Raw genomic sequence first — 22296 nt, 5'->3', positions numbered from 1 at the left:
GTCTGTATCAAGTCCTATAATTATAGAATCAGATACAACTACTACATCAAGTGTGGACTCTTCATTGTCAGGATTAAAAACAACATCACGACCAGATACAACAATATCCAGACCAGGAAGAACAATGTCTGCATCAAGTCCTATAATTATAGAATCAGATACAACTACTACATCAAGTGTGGACTCTTCATTGTCAGGATTAAAAACAACATCACGACCAGATACAACAATATCCAGACCAGGAAGAACAATGTCTGTATCAAGTCCTATATTATAGAATCAGATACAACTACTACGTCAAGTGTGGACTCTTCATTGTCAGGATCAAAGACAACATCACGACCAGATACAACAATATCCAGATCAGGAAGAACAATGTCTGCATCAAGTCCTATAATTATAGAATCAGATACAACTACTACGTCAAGTGTGGACTCTTCATTGTCAGGATCAAAGACAACATCACGACCAGATACAACAATATCCAGATCAGGAAGAACAATGTCTGCATCAAGTCCTATAATTATAGAATCAGATACAACTACTACATCAAGTGTGGACTCTTCATTGTCAGGATTAAAAACAACATCACGACCAGATACAACAATATCCAGACCAGGAAGAACAATGTCTGTATCAAGTCCTATAATTATAGAATCAGATACAACTACTACGTCAAGTGTGGACTCTTCATTGTCAGGATTAAAACAACATCACGACCAGATACAACAATATCCAGACCAGGAAGAACAATGTCTGTATCAAGTCCTATAATTATAGAATCAGATACAACTACTACGTCAAGTGTGGACTCTTCATTGTCAGGATTAAAAACAACATCACGACCAGATACAACAATATCCAGACCAGGAAGAACAATGTCTGTATCAAGTCCTATAATTATAGAATCAGATACAACTACTACGTCAAGTGTGGACTCTTCATTGTCAGGATTAAAACAACATCACGACCAGATACAACAATATCCAGACCAGGAAGAACAATTTCTGTATCAAGTCCTATAATTATAGAATCAGATACAACTACTACATCAAGTGTGGACTCTTCATTGTCAGGATTAAAAACAACATCACGACCAGATACAACAATATCGAGACCAGGAAGAACAATGTCTGTATCAAGTCCTATAATTATAGAATCAGATACAACTACTACATCAAGTGTGGACTCTTCATTGTCAGGATTAAAAACAACATCACGACCAGATACAACAATATCCAGACCAGGAAGAACAATGTCTGTATCAAGTCCTATAATTATAGAATCAGATACAACTACTACATCAAGTGTGGACTCTTCATTGTCAGGATTAAAAAACAACATCACAACCAGATACAACAATATCCAGACCAGGAAGAACAATGTCTGTATCAAGTCCTATAATTATAGAATCAGATACAACTACTACGTCAAGTGTGGATTCTTCATTGTCAGGATCAAAGACAACATCACGACCAGATACAACAATATCCAGACCAGGAAGAACAATGTCTGTATCAAGTCCTATAATTATAGAATCAGATACAACTACTACGTCAAGTGTGGACTCTTCATTGTCAGGATTAAAAACAACATCACGACCAGATACAACAATATCCAGACCAGGAAGAACAATTTCTGTATCAAGTCCTATAATTATAGAATCAGATACAACTACTACATCAAGTGTGGACTCTTCATTGTCAGGATTAAAAACAACATCACGACCAGATACAACAATATCCAGACCAGGAAGAACAATGTCTGTATCAAGTCCTATAATTATAGAATCAGATACAACTACTACATCAAGTGTGGACTCTTCATTGTCAGGATTAAAAACAACATCACGACCAGATACAACAATATCCAGACCAGGAAGAACAATGTCTGTATCAAGTCCTATAATTATAGAATCAGATACAACTACTACGTCAAGTGTGGATTCTTCATTGTCAGGATCAAAGACAACATCACGACCAGATACAACAATATCTAGATCAGGAAGAACAATGTCTGTATCAAGTCCTATAATTATAGAATCAGATACAACTACTACGTCAAGTGTGGACTCTTCATTGTCAGGATCAAAGACAACATCACGACCAGATACAACAATATCCAGACCAGGAAGAACAATGTCTGCATCAAGTCCTATAATTATAGAATCAGATACAACTACTACGTCAAGTGTGGATTCTTCATTGTCAGGATTAAAAACATACACCACGCCATTAGACTTCAACACAACTCCTGATCCATGCGACTCTTATCCATGCTTCAATGGCGGAACATGTTTCGTAGGATCGTTTAACTATAAGTGTTCCTGTCCATGTGGATATTGTGGAAAGAACTGTGAAACGTGTAAGTTTGCTAAACATACTATTTTTATCCGATCATCACTTATTACTTTATATCTTCAGTAGATAAAAGAGAAGTGTAAACTGTGAGTAATGGCTGCGGGATTTCTAGAGGAACTTGAGTCTTGGTATCAGATAATAATTACTTTAAGGAAGTTAGAAACAGGACTAGTAAGACTAAACGTAGTGAATTTAGGTATAATGAGCATCCTTTATTGAGCAACATATTTTAGTTTTTGGTTTCTACTTACGAGGGAGTACTGGAAGGAAAGAAAACAAAAGGAAAAAAGAAGAAAGGCACTTCAAAAGGGTCATAATTGTGTCAGGGGTACTTAACTGTGCAATTGGATCATAAGTGGGCTAAATGCTAGGTTGAGTTTAACATGTTAGGAGAACAGATAAGCTGGTTGAGCTTTTGGAGCCTGTTTAATGGGAATAGGAAGCTTGTTTGGAATGGACGGTTTGCATTCAAATAGGGTAGGAGTTGATTTGTTTGCTGAACTAATTAGCTCAGCTCTGAGGGACGTTGTAAATCAGGACTAGATAGTGGTAAAAGCCAGGATAAACTAAATTCAAGAAACAAGATGTATTGAAAGGCTTAGCATTGGAAATGGGTATAGAAATAGTTCTATCGTGATGCTAGAAGTATAATAAATAAAATAGGTGATTTATGGTGCTGGTAAGGAATGGGACATTTTGATTCGTTGGAAATAACTAACACGTGGTTAAATGCAGACGATTTTGATAACAGAAATTTCTTTTAAATGTAGGGTTAAAGATTATTTAATAGTGATAGAGTACAAAGAGAGTGACGTCTGAAGTTTAGAAAATCAAATATAACAACTAGAAGACGAAACTTTGTAGAATGGACGACAACTGCCTGTTGTGGAGACACAAATTTGGAGGACGATGATTCGAAAGTCTTCCGCCTTTTGTCTTCAAGTTAGTGTGTGTAAACTAACTAAACTAAACTTGGCGAAGGTTTAGTTTAGAGAGAGATAAGTCTGGTTAATTCTTTCTCCAACAGGGGTGGTCAGGAACGTTGTGGTTCCTCTTCGTTCCCGCTCATGGAAGATTATTTATCTTTACTTGGGAGTTCTTCTGTATTTTGATCTGACTTGTTTAAAGTGGTGAAGTGAGGTAAGGCAGTATGAAAATGACGAGTGAGAAAGGAGGGCGAGACAAAGGCAGCACAGGGGAAGTAGGCCATGCCGGAGCCCATAGTCCAAATGGCCAGACGGCAGACGAGACGAAACAAAACACTAACTCAAACGGCACGATTCGGGGCCAGGTAAGGATGTTGCCTTGACTGGGATCTAAAGATCCAATGCCCGAGATTTAGGTGTGTGTGTGTGTGGGGGAAACGGGAGTACCCCGAGAAAACCCACTTTCACGGCCAGGGCGCCGAATAATATATCCAGACCCTGCCTCGGAAGTGGCTAGAAAGAAAATCAAGGTTATTAATACATATAGAAATGAAACGCATGTGACTTAAGGCAAAAATGTAGAAGTAGTTGGTTGGCTGTTGACTTGGAAAACCACTTGCTGTGGTCATGTGGAGCAGGGAGGAACTTCAGGTTGAACTTGCGTTCACATCTGATGCCCAGAGGTGATGAGGGAAAAACGTGAGAGTGAAGGTGAATTGTTCTTTAGCGGTCTGGGATGATTTGTTTCTTCTTGCAATCTTAATTTGTGACTTCTGAGTGCTTGTGGACTGGTTATCTGTTTGAAATGACGCGTCAGTAGTCGTAAGTTGAGTGGTTTGAGTCTGGCTGGTGGTTGTATTATATGAAGTTAGAACTGGATTATTAAGTCTTTAGATGTTGCTGGCAGTGGAAGTTTGCGGTGTTGAAGTTGAGTTGCATGAATCTGATTTCATGTTTTTCCTGGTTGGTTCTGGATTTAGCGGTATTTCATTGGTGACCGTTGGAAGTCGTCCGTTGATTGTCTATGTTGTCTGGAACAGCGATGCGGGCGTTCGGCACTGATGTGAAATATGTGATAGTAACATCCGCTACGTAAAATGCAGTCAGCACTGCACTTCGAGGTTGTCCCTGTCTTCATGAAATAAGTGGGTAGATTGGCTTGTTTGGAGAATATGCGATGTACGGCGTGTACCTTGGTCCGGATTTGATGGTTTGCTTAATTTCTTCGAGTTGAATCGTTGGGTCGACCCTGAGGAACACAGAGAAACGGCTGACAGGACTTTTAGTGAGGGAACAATTGACGTTAAATTCAGCGTTCCATGGTTGACATAAATATTGATTTGTGTGTGTTTGTTTGTGTGTTTTTCTTTTATCAAAGCCATATCGGGCTATCAACTGAGTCCACGAGGAGAATCAAACCCCTGATTTTGGCATTGTAAATCCTTAGACTTACCGCTGTACTAGCGGGGGGGGGCTTTTATTTATTTATTTTTAGAATAAATACTGCAGTAGAGATAAGAACTCAATACTTCTCAGGTTATGAACTTTAACTTCGTACTCAGTGTATTTCATTGTCTGTTTCAGAATTTCATTCTAATGGTAGATGATTTTCAAACAGGGGCGTAGCCAAGGAAGCCCGATTTCCCGAAAAAAATCTAGGCATATTAATTACATATTTTTCAGTTTTTATATATAATAAATTAGTTTTGTGTCATTTAATAAACAAATAAAACTTCTTTAAATACTATTACATTTGATGTGTTTTAATGACCATTTTATTTTAAAATTTAGATCAATTTTAGTATTTGAATTTATCTCCTCCCTGGATGGAAACCTGGCTACGCCACTGTTTTCAAATTTTAGAGCATGCATTATATATTTATATATTTCACAGTACACTACGCTTTTGAAGTTGACAGAGCCGTGGTAAGTCCAGTTCTATACTCCTTTACTACCCAAGATATGGACGAGTGTCTGAGGCAGTGCCTTCTTAACAGGGGTTGTAAAACTGCTGGTTGGAATCGTACAACCAGAGAGTGCAGATATAAGGATAAGAACAAGACTGAGGCTTATTTTCTTACAGTTTCTAACTGGAACTACATGGAACCTCTGTGTAACTGTACGTTTAATATATAATACAGCATTTCAAAATCTTTTAATGTTTATAATGTAGGAAAACTGTCAGACTTTATGTGTCTCGATTGTCATATTTATTTCCTTATTATCCTCTAGTCTTATCTGATAGCATTCTCTCAAGATAACTAGCAATAGCGAAGAATATTTGTAGTATTGTAGAAGTGGGGTCGTGGGTTGCAGCCCCTTCGTTTACCTCGTGCTGTTACTGTATTAAAGTTTAAATACATTTCTTGTAATGTCTGTTTATTACTAGCGTTGGTGATCTTCACCGTTTCTTCCATAAAGAGTTATTCCTCCATGATTAGTCTTTAAATTTAAATTTACTTGCTCAGGTATATTGTTTTTATAAAAATTTTGAGAATCCACGAGAAAAAGTTCAGAAGAATGTGTTACAATGCGTCGACCCCGCCATATTCAGTGCTGACGAAGCCTTTCGTCCACTACCAGGGCTCATCACAGGTCTGATAGGTTACGACAGATACAGTAGTGGTCTAGGCCGGTCTGATTAACTTAGCAGTCATTTGGAATTGAATAACCAGTGTTCGGGAATTAGGCAATTCCTCTTCGTTTGCTTTGAGTATTCGGTAAGTATAGAAATGAATGTGTGTATGTATACATATATAAAATTTACTAGTTGAACAGTCAAGCAAATATTAACATCAAAAGAATGGATTGCGTTATAAACAGCAAATCCAAACCTGTGGTGAATTACATTATAATTAACAAAACAGGCACAAACAACACTAAAGACGGTGTACAAACTAAAATGATCTCAAGCTCTAATGTGTCGTGGGTGCATTAATTATGATAAATTAGATTAATATTTAAGCATAATAACCAACTTAATGGTACAATAATTAATAATTTCATTAAGCTTATAAAAAAGAATATTCTAAACCAAATTATTTCTTACATTTGCCTTTTCTGTTATGCTATTCCTAAACCGTGTAAACTTTCGATTAACTTTATCTTTGTCTCGTTCAGTAAAACCAATTATTAGAAAAAAACGATAAATTGAATAAGTAATTATTATTTTGTTTGATAAATAAAAACTGTAAATACTAATAATAAAAAACACCTTTTGAATGATAAAAATAGCCCACTCGTTTTAGGATCCCGCTAGACTTGCATGCTGGAATCCAGGTTTCGATATCTGTTGGGGGCAGAGCACAGATAGGCCATTGTCCAGCTTTTTGTTAACTAGAAACAAATTCTTAAATAACTCGGCATTATTTTTATGCGTCTATGAACACCATCATCGCATATTGTTATAAAGGCTCAGATAGCCTGAAAATTGTTACATTAGGCTCTATGATTAACCCTAATTGATGGAAGTTACACTAGTCGAGATACCTTGGTTGGGCTTTTCTAGTACAATGTCTGCTATAACAGGAGCTGGAATGCCAATACTACGAAGTAGGTTGTCTTACTTATCACTAGTGGTATAATATATTATTATACAAACATTATTTTCATGTTTCTTGGGTAAGCAGTTACCCTCCACTTCTGTCTACAGCCAGTGGAAGGTAATAATAATATAGACGTGGTACTGAAAGAACTTTATTTCGCGATGTACAATCCCCAACTTCGCGAAATTTTTATCCTGTTTACATGTAGATTTGCAACAGGGGTCACGATTTTCTCGTTGCGCCTGTGTTTCCCCTTACGGAGAACTTTATTTTTATCCATCCTCAGGATGCAGATATGAAGTCATGAATACGTCAGATGCGGATCTAATGCACTGGCGCCATCTATGTAAATATAACAGTTGTGTCTGTTATATATCCAGGTAAATACTTCGCAGGGTGTGATGGATGGTTCTTCATCAAGAATGGTGCCGAGGTTTATTAGGTCCATGGGGAAATGCATGCAAATTTACGGTTTCACATTTTTTTTTTTAAATTATCTATAAAGGAAGCAACTTTATGTCCTGAAATAACCTTTCATTAATCGTGAATTTACAAAACTTCCGTTCAGGATACGGGTACTCCAGCTAGTACATATAACGTATGTTACAGAATTGTACACAACTCGCACGAGAATTTATCAGTAATTAATTGCTGTGTTTACTATGTTAGTTAGGCCTACCTGCCAAGTACGTATGAAAATTTGATTAGTTAAGCCTACATGTCGAGTACTTATGAAACTTTGAACGGTTTTATATACATGTGTGTGTGTGTGTGTGTGTGTACACACACGAATATCAAGTGAGGCTTAACATTACAATTAAAGGATCATTGTATTTGTAACTTAAACTTTGACCAATTGTTTTCAAAATGATAGTGTACATCCTACACAGCCTAAATAAGATAAATATTAAATTCATGTTGTTGCTTAATCAGTTTAAAAATGTTTTAGTGGATTACACTAACCTCCCGTTCCCGTGAAGCTATGTACGGTTTATTATAATTCCGAAGAATATCTTTACAAGTTAATAAGCATCTAGTACACATAACAACTACAATCGTACAGGGTGGCCCGTATCTCCCTACCCATCCATTTGTTATTATAAACAACGTTATAATACTCATGAAGAGTTGAAGGCAGCTGTTACCGCGGCATTTGGAACAATAACCCCTGCTATGTTGAGGAAAATGTCTCACAGAACATGGCGTCGCATAATATGTAGCGAGAATGAGGGACAGCACACAGATACACAAGATATATGGATGGGTAGGGACTTACGGGCCACCCTGTAGTTGCACAGACAAATCAGAATTGTTAAAGTATTTGTACTAGAAATGTATCCGTAAATTTAACGAGACAATCTGACTAGTGCTTTAACAACTAAATACCATGAGTTAACTTCGATATACCTATACCGTTGTTATCACACTGATGACGGAAAATCGTTTTATTTCATCTTGGCGACATGAAAGATATTTAAATGTCAATGTGCTATTATTTTGAATAATAGTTATGAAATTAAAAACTCGAATTTGTTAATTAATGAATTATAATTAGCTAGTTTACATATTGTGGTATTTCCCCAAAGTAGAATTTCACGCATTTTAGATATATTGCACAGAATAAAATTCTGTTTCCAATGGTACCATGTATACACAATTCTTCTAGAACAAGTAATTGTTAATGTATAATGATTTTAAGTTCGAATTTTAATTATGTCTAATACTTTATGTATAATTATGGAAACTGCTCTCACTGGACTGTATGAATAGCGCCAGAGTACATCAGCTGCTGATAGCTCGTATTGTGATTGGCTGAAATATAATTTAAAACACAACAATACTGTTACCCAGACTAACAAACACTTAAGCATGATTAAAATTAAAATTCGAAACACAAATGTCTTAACTATTAAAAAATATTGAATGAATGAAAATGATCTTTTTTTTTTCTAAATTTTTATTTTGACATTTTTACAGACATAGGCGTTAGTAAAAATTAAAACATAGATTATTTGGCAGAGTACTTAACACTCACCTAAACTCCGATCGGACCCGTTAAAAATATAAACATTCATAGTAACATGATCAGCTTGACTAGCTTCTAATGCTTTATAAAAGAAACTAAACGTTTATTTCGGCTGTTTATGCAGGTAATAAGAATATAGCGATTGTTGTGATAACATATTTCATCAAATGCCAGCTGACGCTGCCGGCATAAACTTGGCCAATGTATATAGTTGCCAGAGAAAATTAAGATACAATAATACAAAACGAATTAAGGAGCAAGATTCAAATTCCAAAAACAATAATGTGTTGAAATAAATTATATATTCAAGTCAGACACAGTTCCAACTTTTTTAGCACTCCAGAACAGATTTCAAATTGAAAAATAACTTTATTGTCATTAATTTTCAGTTTTAAATTAACATTATTGAAATAAACAGTTTACACATAGTGACTCAGTTTATAATAATACAACCGTCATCCAACCTATTTGGCAGATTAAATTATTGCAAATTTCTTTACTCTAACTTCAACATTTTTTAAGTCAAGTATCATTTTCATATACACCAGTTGAAAAATGAACAATTTTCAAATTCTGACTATAAATTGCAATAGATTAGAGAAAAAATGGCAAACCTCAACCTTTCATTTCATTGACTTGATTGTAATGCATAATTATTGTAACAAGTTAAAATTACTTAGCAAAGTATTTACTGGGGAAATACACTATTAATTAAACTGCACAGTAATTAAAATTAATGAAGGCTAACATTCAGAAAAAAAATTGATGTTACAGATTTTTCTGGAGATAAAATCATTGAAAAAGTTGCTTTTTCAGTAAAGTTTAACTGGCCTTGAAATATATATTTTTTAAGAATAAAGTGGCTACCATCATACGAAACATCAATAGTATTCTACAGGAATATATTTTCTTTAACCAAATAACTTAGTTTTGTCAATCAAATTTATTCAACACCAGGAGCCTTAATTATATATACACAAACCATCTGATAAACAGCCCTTCTATATTCTCTCATTTTTAGGTTTATTATGAAGCATTAACCCAAAAAAACTGTTTAGTACCACCACAGAAACACCCATTCTGTCATAGAAGCCCAATTATTAGTGAAAAACAAAACATTCAAATATTCATTTACTAAAGTTTTACTGTTTCCTTTTCAACTGTTACTATGTTACATACATTTCTGCATTCATTAATGAATTAACAACTACATATAGTACTAGTTTATATATATATAAAGGAGTCATAATGCTGATGACCGTAACTATTCTACAATTTGAACAAGACAGACTATAATACAGACTTTGAATTAATTATGAGCTAAAACACAAATTATTTAAATATTCCATTAACTAATAATACTTACATAATATTTAAAACAAGCATACATCAGTTGGAATATAAAATAACAAATAAGGTGAAGGGTAAAAGCCAGAGATGAATCCAAAAATTAAAGAACTGAAACAAAAGAATTCTAGAATTTAATCTCCAAGTTTCTGAAAATAATTAATATGAAGCAGAGAATAGCAACATAGATCATAAGTCTAAATTTACATGTAAAAATTACAGGAAACACCTGTTCTAATTCCACAAGATCAACCACCACACACACACACACACACACATTCAGAAATTGTGAAATGACAACTACTATAAAAGCTACCTATTATTTGATGGTCAATCCGAGATAAATATTCTATAACGCTAGTTCCTGACAATGGCCAAGATTATTGTGGTTTCACACTTTTTCTCTCTTCTGTTAAAACTCCATACCAATGACGTGCCTCATTTTTATTTAAGCAAAAAGTAAGAACCTTTTATTACATGTTTGTATTTTCTTAAGCTTGTTTCATGTTAATTCAACTATTGACAACAAAGAACATTATCTAAGTAGAGATATACATATTGATCTATTGTACTGTGTTAGAACTTAAACTGCTCACTCTATTTGCTTGATGGCACCAGTTACAATGAGCAATTAATAAATCAGATGTGATAACATATAAATGTATCATTTAGCAATAATTATATTGAATATTACAGCCACTTTATTCAAGGTAAAGTCATAGTAAAGTTGTTTGTGGAATTTGAATTTTTTTCTTTTTCCCAAAGTAAACACAAGAGCTATGATGAGGCTTTAATTAAAGATGGAAATTATTTTGAAATTGAACAAAAACATTAGTGAAAATGTCACAAAGATGAAAAGAACAAAGCTAAAATAGCATTAAGGGAAGCACGTGCAAGATAAATAAAACATAATAAATTCATAAATTTCTGGGGGGAAAGAACATTAATTTCTAAGACAATGTTGCAACTGTAATACAAACACACATTGAACGTCAACACATTAATAATGGTTTTTAACCTATATCACAAGTAATGTTATGCATTATTATACCTCAGATATATCTTATTATTTATAATAAAGCAAAAGAAGAATTCACAGTGTTCCAATGTTCTGGAAAGCAGTAAAACCACAAGTTTGAGTTACAATAACATTTTAAAAACTAATTTTCAAATTATGTATTTTGACTGTTATAGTACCTATATACAGTATACAACTTTATAAGAAATCTTCCAACCATTGAATCGTCTTACAGGAGTGAAAAAAAAAATGTTTAAAATGAAGCCCTTAGTTCTACTGTACTACATGAAACAAGCTAGTTTAATTTTACTAATTTAAAAATAACAGACATCCTGTTTTGACTACCTGTATAACCTAAAGAGAACTTTTTACTATTTACTAATTTAATAACAGACATCCTGTTTTGACTACCTGTATAACCTAAAGAGAACTTTTGTTAAAAACTACATATGAGAGATAGTTGGTTTAGAAAGTTATTTTTCTACCCATGCATACCTAGTAATGACTTAATGTTTTAGCATGGTGATGATACCAATTCTGCAATTAAAATAACTATTATAAAAAATTAAGTCTCACTGAGTAAACAAAGTTGCTCATAGTTGGATGAATTTGATTTTTTTTTAAGTAAAGTTCTTTCATGAAATCAAAGACAAAGAAATTCAAATTAAAAAACAAAACAGGTAAACGAAAATGTATATCAACTATCAACACTACATTGTATAATGTACTTTACAATAGTCAACAGTATAGACTACATCTAATATTTTTCTTGTTTTTTATTAGACTGTACAAGTGTTTCAGTGGAAGCACATGTGTGTTTCAAAGACTTCTTTACTGTTGTCTATTTTGAACTTATTAAATAATAAATAAAGATGGTGAATTGAAGTTTCTCATGATAAGTCCAGCCCTTTGGAGTTTTCAATATATTATTAATATAACACAATTCTAATGGAACATGTTGCTATTTAAATAACTACAAACCTGCAAACTGAATTATTTACAGTTAACATTTCTAAGCATGAAGTAAAACAAATTAATTATTTTTACATATATCTTTGTAGTCATTCTGGTCAGTATTTTGTTATTTTATTTTTTTCAATGACTGACCATTTTTTTCTGTGAATTAGTTTTCTGATTGTTATGTTTTTCACATAACAGTTGTTTGTACATTTTTGAGAGGAAGTTTACAAAAAAAATCAAAGAAAATTTCAAAAACATAAAATGTTAAACAAAACTGGAATTTTGTACAAAAGATGTTTTTGTAAAGAAATGTATAAAACATTCAGCTTCATAACTCTACAGTACATTTTCACCTGTCTTTTTAATAAGAGCAAAGAGATGTTTCAGTATTTACTACAAGTATACAGTGCTAGTATTTCATTTCCTACTCAATGTCTTTCTATTCAATTCCACACCTTACATGTGTCCACTACAATAAGCAAGACATGAAAGTGGTACTACACTACGTAACACCCTTTATGCTATGTATCTCATTTCAAATGTTAGGTTACCTCAATTTATTTTATGTGTCTGGATATAATAAGTACCTTGGAAACGTCTTGTGTAATAACTTGGTTAGAGACAAAACACAAGTTGCAGCTGACAATGTGGTTCAAAATAATATTACAGATAATAGTAAAAATCTCTCCTACACTATTAGTTACACTGAAAAAGAGGTCTTTTTTTTAATGTTATCATTTCTTTATGTTTAATACTTTCAATGAGGAAGCTAAGTTGTAGAATATATTGAAATCAGAATAGTGGGGGTTTAGCTATTTAAAAGTCAGATGTTTTATTTGAACTCAAAAAAGTAATAGACATTCCAAATGTGATTATTTACAAGGGACTGAATACAATCCCACAGGACTACTTGTTATAATTTAAAATGTCTTAATTTTCATTATGTTAGAAATAACACAGCATTTTTTTTATTTATCAGTTTTATCCACATGAACTAATGATGCATTTTAAACAGGATAGGCCTAATCACAGAAGGACCTGCACACAGCATTCACCATCAATGAATATTTAATACCATGTAGTTAATGATGTTATGCCATATGATTTCATGAAATAAAGTGTACCTGGAGCTAATATCAGTTGAAATTAGTAACACAAGACATCAGCCTAAGAATGATTAATAAAACACACTATTCCAAAGAACATATAAACAGAAGATGATAGATTACAAAAACATTTCAACATTTTGGTGCATAACCAAAAAATTAGTTTTTTGCTACTGCTTTTTTTTTTTAAACATCTATAAAAGATTGAAACTTTGGACCAATAAATCAGCCATCACACTTCTCACGTGGATTGTTTTGGACAATTCCAATACACGTTTAGTTAATTAAGTTTTGACTTCTCCCTTAAAGTTATTAGATGAAGGAAAGCACACATGTGCTTGGCTCTAATACACAAGCTACAAAGCTCATTTCACATGTTCCTTAAAGTGTAACACTTACAGTCTTAAAGAAATTAGCACATCTCACTCTAGATTATACAGGTTGACTCAGGACTTGTAAATACGAATCACGTCTCGAATGGGTGCCCGGCAGATTGGACACTGGCCATCTCCTTGTCCCTTCCATTGTTGCACAGCACATTCAAAACACATACACATGTGCCCACATGTGTAGAGTACACTATCAGTTTGCCTCTCATAACAAATAGCACACTCATTTCCTGAGTTGTCACCAGGATCTGAAAAACAGAAAAAATAGCACCTTGTCAATAAAGGGAATAGCATATCACCAAAGGTGTTAGTTTTTAACTGGTGAACAAAAAAAATGAAAAGCACATCAAAGCTGTTATTTTTCAACTAGAGAACAAAAATGACAACAGCACATTAAAGTAATTATTTTGTACTTGTAAGAAAAAAGGATAAAATATCAGTTTTATGTTTTTAATAAATAATAAAATTCATCACAAACATTTTGAGAGTTGTCGTATCAAACAAAGTAAGTTATTTCTAAAGAGGAGAAAACTAAGCCATGCCAATTAATTATACACTTTAAGTAGGACCATATTTTCTTCCTTAACTTTACAAGAATAGACTAACGTCAAAGTGAGCATGTTGAGATGTCCTGCCATTCAACATTGTATTATGCATTTAATGTCAATTATCTACTGTTTATTTTATTCTAAATTGCTAATTTAGCAACAGTGTGTGTTAGAAGAAAGTACATACGAAAGACTCAGTCAAACTGATGTTATTGATCACCAGATCTATCTGGAGTACACACTTTTGTAACACATTCATTTTACTAAAGTTTGCTACATGATGTGTAGATAGCAATAAATTCAGAATTATACTTCATACTCTTTCTCCAATTGAACCAATCATGTGCACACTCGAGTTAATAAATTTCTTGGTACAATATCTCAAACAATATGTATAACTCCCCCATGCCTGAAAGGGCAAGCATGTTTGGCAGAATGGAAATACGAACTCATGACTTTGATTGCAAGTCAAGCACCCTAACCACCTGGCCATGCCAGGCCACAAAACTCAAAGAAAACATCTCTCAAAAACATTTAATCTGTACAGCACCCTACATATTTTTAAATCAAACAATATCTAAGCATGCCACAACATCATTAATATCTTTTCTTCAACATCAAAGAGGTGTTTTCAATTAAAACAACTAACACAGCAGATCACAGCCAGAAAATACTTTTGTTATCAACAAAAGATTGAAATAAAAAATTCTGTTATGCATATATTCATCCTCAAAATTAAGAGAAAAAAACCCATAATTTTCTGGCTATTTAATTATTAAAAGTTGTCTGAATGGTACATGTAACAATAAGGCTTAGTTTTGTTATAAAATGTAATGTCAATTACCCTGACTGTACGAGAAGCATCTGACTCAAAATCTAAATGAATAAATACTATCAATGTCATAACATTTCAATTTATTTCACTAAAAACAAATTCAGTAGAACTGACTTAGACTTACAAGAATTAACTATTTCTAACTAACTGCAACCAAACCTATTGTTGCATATGGATAAAACAAAAACAAAATGATTGTTATTTTTCAGTAAGATACAAAATCAAGATACGCAGAATAATCTCACCACCACTTGTACTAGATCCTTCTTGCATTGGAAGTCGTACAGTGAGGCTACCAGTTGGTGACTTATCAATCTCGTTAAAGCCGCCAGACATACCGCTGTCTACTGAAGTGCTTAAAGGTATGCTTCCTAATGACCTACGGGTTAATGAGCCTTGAACAGCTGGAATTTCTGTTGTTGTACCTGGAAAACAGACAATTAAGTAATAAGAGGGAATTGTCAATAGTCTTGGCACTTGAAATTTTTTATATAGAATTAAATTAATCTAAGATTTTTTTTCCTATTCATATCAGCTATGTTTTTGTGTGCCAGCAATACTAAGTATGGGGCATGATTTGATTACTCATCAGGATGTCTACCAGCCTACCCTCAAAATGAAATTCTTTCACTCATGGTAAGAGTAAATTAATCTACAAGACACTTTAGGCATGGTTAAATATATCATTTGAAAGAGTTTGATCTTCTGGGTCTGAAACTGTAATTGGATCTCATATTGATCAAGAGATGACTAGGCTATGGATTAAACGTTTGTAGTTGAAAAAAAAACAAACTTAGTGATTCTGTGAGCTGCTATGTTGCATCTAAAAATAAGATTAATATCAACATTTATTTCTGTAGAAACTAAGCCTAAAAATTTGAAAGTAAAACAAAATTTTTTCATTTAATTTTGTTTCTCCAAGAAACAAATTGAAATTAAAAATTTCTAAGGAATGCTTCACTTTTAACAAAAACATGCTACTTGTTTCTAGGCTTGCCAACTAGAAATGGTTTTGCTAATATGAAAATTTATCATTTAAAAAAATGGTGTAAGTACAGAAATTTAATCTGACAATATTTTATCAATGTTTCTAATTCTGCACTATTATCAACACTAGCAGATCTCTTGTAGCACTTTATAATACTTATTGTCTGCATCTAATAAAATGTTTTAAACCTTAGGTGAGAACAAGCTTCAAATGACAGTTTTAAAAAATTATTCAAACATACATAATCAAAAACTTGTCATACAAGTAATTATCTCTCGAAACTACACTCCAATGTATCACCAATGATACATGTAAAAGTTAAGCCTATTTCTCACGTGTACTGTCAAAGACTTTGTCTTGTCACTATCAGTTTACAACAAAGTTTGTGTGTCACCAAGACTCAAACTCTTACACTTCATCTTCATGGGTTTCTAAGATCTGTTGAATTTGTAATATTATATAGATATACCAGATGTTTGTGGTATAAACTTGTGTTTAGCTGGAGTGGCATACAGTAGAGATCATACCTCCATCATGCAGTACTGATCATGTACAGCCCTCAAAAAACAGAAAACTGTATACACATGTCTATCATTATCAAAAGACCAGTCACTTTGACATAACAATGAGGAATACTACTATGATATATCCACTAAGTTCCATCAAAATACAATCATTTTTTACTGTGTTATAGGGCAAAAACAGTGTGAAAAAATGGCCCCCATGTTAAAAGATAAGGGTCATTTGGATTTTCATGACCTTAACCATGAAACTAATCTCTTTTAAGTTGGGCCATGGTCCAATTGTATACTTTAATCCTAATTCATTCAGTCATTTTAAAGAATTCTTGCTGACAAATGCACACACACAGAGATGAATACATAATATCCATTACCTTTAATGAACAACCTGAAACTGGTAGTTTAGTTTAGAAAATAAAAAGGGGAGTGCAGAAGCAAAACATGTCTGCTTACTACACACGCTAAATCTATCAGAAGACGAATAATTATTTATGTAATACTTTATTAAAGTATATCATACCTAATAGTCGGACTCTAGTTGTGTTTCCATACAGATCAAGGAAAGCCCACAAATTAAGAGTATGGTCGACATGCATCACAGTGGTTGGAGCTTGCCTGTTTTTTATAAACTGTACTTCACCTAATAAAAGAACCCAGATTTATCAGTTCTTGAGAGTTTAAGTAAACACTGCAATTAAACTTTCAATGTTAAACTCTAAAGTGCTAACACAAGTAACTGTATTAGCAATGCATTAGATATTTAAGAATTTGACATTCTCCACATTTTACTTTATAGCTCCTTTTACACACAGATGAGCCACTTAAGTCATTTTATTCATTTCTCCAGGTACTGATTACTTAAGACATTTCAAAGTTTATACATTAAAACAAAGAGTAACAAATAGCATTTTACTCAACTCTGTAACATTAGATTCATCAGCAAGCCTAATTCTTAATTTAGTTAAATCGATTTGTCAGTTCTTGCTAATTGTTTTAAATAAGTATAATGTATTTTAGCTTCTAAATTGTTTTCAATCAGTTGGTAGAGAACATACCACTGTTAGTAATTAGAAACGTCAACTCATCTCCAAGTTGAGGAGAATTACCAATATCTTTCTTCACCACCCAATACTCTGGCCTGTCTAACAGGGAGTCTGCATCTTCAGGTAGATCGATTCCATTTACAGTGGCAGGGTCACAACTTGTCAGCCCAAAGGCTAGAGCCCCAACATACATTTGCTCTGTCTTAGTGACCTGGATAACAAGTCGTTCACCCACTCGTAATGGGCGAGAGGTGAAGACGTACCCATAACAATAATGACTATCGTTTCTTTCTGCAACCGTCCTGAAAAACATTAAACATTTTCATTAAGTATCCCTGATTGTTCTTTTTTTTGCAATGGATCATATAATGGAAATTATTCAAGTAAACAGAAAAAAATACATACAGAATTGAGGAAAAACAAAATAACTGTATAGTTCACAAGTATATTTATTAAAACCACAGTTTCACCAGTAAAGACATCATTAAGGAAAACATGATCATAATAGTGTACTTGTGAAACATACAGATGTCTGGTTTTACCTCAATTCTGTAAGTATCAAGTTTCACCAAGCACAGACAGATTCAAGCATAAATTTTATATAATTTGTTATTTTAACTCATAAAAAGCTGAAACAAAAACAAATAAATGCTGCATCGACTTAAAGGATCCCATGGTACAAGCTACAATGTAGGATTATAAAATGTACCCTAGGTTTTGGAGGTGACTACAGAAGTACAACCCACATACAGCTAGTCACACCAATATTGAACATACTACTACTATTTATGAACATCAGGAAACAGAAAGATATAAACTAACAAATGGTAAATAAAACTTCTATTACATTGGAACTTTTGCCTTCATTATGGTTTACATGTTACAGAAGCAAGGAAAGAGAATACCAAGAACACAACCTGTAAAAATGTTCAAATCATAAGTTTTTAAGCCTGAAATTTGCTTATTAAAAATACATACAAGTATACTAGCTGTTCAAAATCTTTAGACAGAAAAAAAAGCAAAATGCTTAGATCTAAATTTTTAATTTTACCCACAAACACAGAATATACATAACGGAAAAATGATGATATACATGAAAATAAATAATCGAGAAAATGTTGTACCTGTCATTTGAAAGGTTTATGTTGCAACCTTTAGTGCGGTGGAACTGTAACTGTGAAAATGTTATGCCTCGATAGACTCTAACAGGTAGCTCAGGCTCCGAAGTTTCCAAAGTAATAGCTGAAAAGGCTGGAATGATAGAATCAATATCGGGAGTACTCTGCTGCCTCCTAGTGTTGTTCAGATGTTGTCTTGAATCTATACATCAAAGAGGTTTGGAAGTTTATTATTCCTTTAACTTGAATGTATTTTTACATAATTTTATTCATAAATGGTGTGTTTTCCTTGGTGGAAATACTTAATGGTACATTTGAAGACTGTAGCATGACAAAGCTTATATAAATCTTTAAAGAACTGCATACTATTGGTAAGTACAACATCAGCAAAATAGTCTTTCTGGATGAAATTCAAGTAGCTTTCAATTATTTCTGTACAAGTAAACTTGCTGTTAAAAATTTGTTTACATTAGCAACAACAAACACTATCTATACACTAATATATATATATATAATTTTTCAATATTTAGAACAAAGATTAACATATTAGAAGTTTCTGTTTTTCGTAAGTTAGATTTTAACAACGACAAATGCTCACAGTTTTACATCTCACAAGTACAGAAATACTTCCCACAATACAGCATATCCAAAAACATTGGAACCATAGGTAATTTGCAGACTTTTCTTAATTTCAAATATGCAACTAATTATGAATCAGTCAAAGTAGAGTTAATTCTGCTGTGTGACAGAGAAGTTTGGTCTTATCGGAAGGTTGCTGCCAAATTTAATGACAGAAAAACACCACTAGCAGAGCTATTGAGAAGTTGATAGCTACATTGAAAGAGACTGGTATTGTGGACCATTATTAATGACACAAATATGCTTTACAGCATTAAAAAGGAATGGAAATACTGACTCTGAACTTGTTTGCAATTATCAAGAACAGAATGTGCAACACATTCTGTAAAATCCATTGAAATACCTATGATTCCATAGGTTTGACTTTTTGGTCAAACCAAGATTCTAAAACAGAATTAAGCTTACCCACAAGTTCCATTGCCACAGTGTTTCCATAGACGTCCAGTAACGCCCATAAGGGCGTGCTCACGTTTACTCCACTGAAAAATATTCCTTTCTCCTCCCCATTAATAGAAAAGTGAACATCACCATTGTCATCCACAAAATAAATTAGAACTGTATCTCTCCTGGCAAACCGTTCACCAAGGGCCTTTGCCCAATTTCCAGGCTTATTAGTCAAGTCTGGGCAAGCATACTTGGGTAAGGCTGAACGAAAGTTTGAGGGGTCATTGGCAGTAAATCCGAAACGTAGAGCTCCACTCCAACTACTGGAAGTTTCAGCAAACTTTAAGATAACACGTTCGTTTACTTGAACTGGTCTGCTGCTGAATGCAATACCCTTACAGAAACTCTCCGTCCGACGGGCCACAGCACCATCTCTTGACACCCTGATGTTTTCTCCATGTACACTGTGGAAGAGGAGGGGTGGTAGGTTGTTAGTCCTTTGGTTGCTAGGACTACGGGAGTAAGAAGAAGCTGGAAAAACAAAAAAAAGTTCAGTTCATGTATCTTCACGTTTTCTTCGTTTAATACTGAAATACAAGATGAAAAAAGTTGACTTCATGTTGTGGAACAGTGCATCAATAATTCATATTATAGAATATAGTATTTAAAAACGTTTTATTTGGAACATTTCTATACATAAACTACGCTAATATACACATTAGAATATATAAGCAATGCTGAAGACTTATAAATGATATAATGGGTAAAAGAAAAAAAAATCCCTGGTTGTGCCATCATTAATACTTCCTAGAACACGTGCACACACAATATTGTCATAAGCCACAGGTATTCTAAATTCATCAGCAGGGCCTGCCAGTCACGAGCAGTAACAGTACTGTATCTGTCAAATGCTTCACTGACAGCTTCACACACAATGTAATAAGGAAAAATATTTTTGTATAAAAGTGATACATTATGTCATGTCAACTTTCAATCAAAGCGAGCTATGTACGTACACGTGGATTGAAACTTGTATTCAATCCGGCAGCAAGAATATTTCAAAAGGCCTGATAAGCTTTAGAACTGCCTATAAGGGAAGAAACTTACAATATGATTTGTTTGAATTGAAGGGTGGTTGCACTATTAAGTTAATGATATCAGTTCGCCAAAATTGTAACTAAATTATAGAGAAATGTAGGAGGCCCAATTGCTTTCTATCTAAGATTGGGGTTGGGTGTGTCTGCATATGTTTTTTTTGTTGTTACACCACAAGATAGCAGTAGAAAGTAACGTATATGAAGGTGTATAAATACACCTTTGGTGGTATAGTTTCTTTAATTTGTGAATTCCAAGTAGATCTAAAACAACCGAGTACATATTTTTATCACATCATTTAAAAGGCTTTTTCACCTTAGATTACTACATTTGAATCATTACAGTCAACAGACGAGGCTACTATTGTTCAAAAGTGTGGCTTTAAAATAAAAACAAAATAACTAGTAGCAGTGGGAAACTTTTTTAATGATCAACTGATGTTTTATGTTAATGAACAAACAAACGAACATGATCTAATCAAATCGTTACTAAAGATGGCGACCAGAAGGACGAATTTTGCCTCGATTCACACGACCTTAACTTTAACACATCAAAATAGCAAGTCACAAAAATTTCAAAAATCTACAAAGGGTTTATTTCAATATTACTGTAATTTTTTAAAATCTACATTAATGTTTTTCAGCGAAACTGACTTTTCTTTTTACTCAACTACAACAATTAACTCACAATAATTTGTTATAAAAGTTCCTTAATATCCATTAAACCTGAGATTAACAAGGGTCAAATATATACACAGAATTACATTCTCATTGGCTTTAACAATAATATTTACACGTGTGTTCTTTTACTACAGAACAGACAGGAGAGCGTTTTATTTTGTAAAATTTCATAGTTAAGGACATGTAAAAAAACATTGCACGAGAAAAGAAACGTATGAATCACTAAACAGTAGCAGCTGAAACTCACAACCAGGCCACATTTTTGAGCACGTGTGATCCATCTCACAATAGCCTTGCTAAAAGAAATAACTGTTTTAATTTGCTTATCGCGACTTTACAAAAATGTTTGAAACAACACTACTGACCAGTTTTCGTAATCCATATTATTTATTTATTTTTAATGGGAAATGATCCAGGAAGTAATTATGGTAATGTTAAGTTTTTGCCATTGGAAAAAAACAAACAAACAAACGTTGTCTTCGTCACATGGTAAAATACTTCAGATGGGAACAGCTGTAACTTCCGGTCCTGCGAACGAGAACTTGACAAATAGAACTATCACACCTATTCTAGTCATATTATACAAGTTACATCCATACCATCTCGAATTAGAACGTACTATACAATTTGTTACGTAATCGATTTCGTAAAGGAAATTATACTAACTAGACAAAACTCCAAAAAAAAACCAGCAAGTAATTCATGCCAGTTATATAACGACATCACGCGGCTAGATAATTATTTTTATTTCTATGAAGGTGGCGCTAT

The 22296-nt window shown here is 33.4% G+C and overlaps 1 protein-coding gene across 7 annotated transcripts in view; it reads right to left on the bottom strand.

Moving 5' to 3' along the window:
- Positions 1–9206: 9206 nt before the first annotated feature.
- The window catches only part of neur (E3 ubiquitin-protein ligase neur), a 57286-nt gene continuing 44196 nt past the window's right edge, over positions 9207–22296 (bottom strand). For 2 of the 7 annotated variants that reach the window (XM_076512406.1, XM_076512407.1), the window contains exons 2-7: positions 19775–20284; positions 18737–18932; positions 17625–17914; positions 17090–17209; positions 15291–15485; positions 9207–13925 (exon numbers count right to left, since the gene is read on the bottom strand). In XM_076512406.1, the coding sequence (XP_076368521.1) occupies positions 13735–13925; positions 15291–15485; positions 17090–17209; positions 17625–17914; positions 18737–18932; positions 19775–20284 (1502 nt within the window). In that variant the 3' untranslated portion in view covers positions 9207–13734. The remainder of the gene's footprint in view (positions 13926–15290; positions 15486–17089; positions 17210–17624; positions 17915–18736; positions 18933–19774; positions 20285–22296) is intronic. The other 5 variants (XM_076512408.1, XM_076512409.1, XR_013030933.1 and 2 more) reach the window with 4 other exon arrangements.

The sequence above is a fragment of the Tachypleus tridentatus genome, chromosome 7 (genome assembly GCF_004210375.1).
Source record: "Tachypleus tridentatus isolate NWPU-2018 chromosome 7, ASM421037v1, whole genome shotgun sequence".
Classification (NCBI taxonomy): domain Eukaryota; kingdom Metazoa; phylum Arthropoda; class Merostomata; order Xiphosura; family Limulidae; genus Tachypleus; species Tachypleus tridentatus.
Note: the sequence above shows the minus strand (reverse complement) of the source record. Positions and strands in the feature narration are given on the sequence as shown.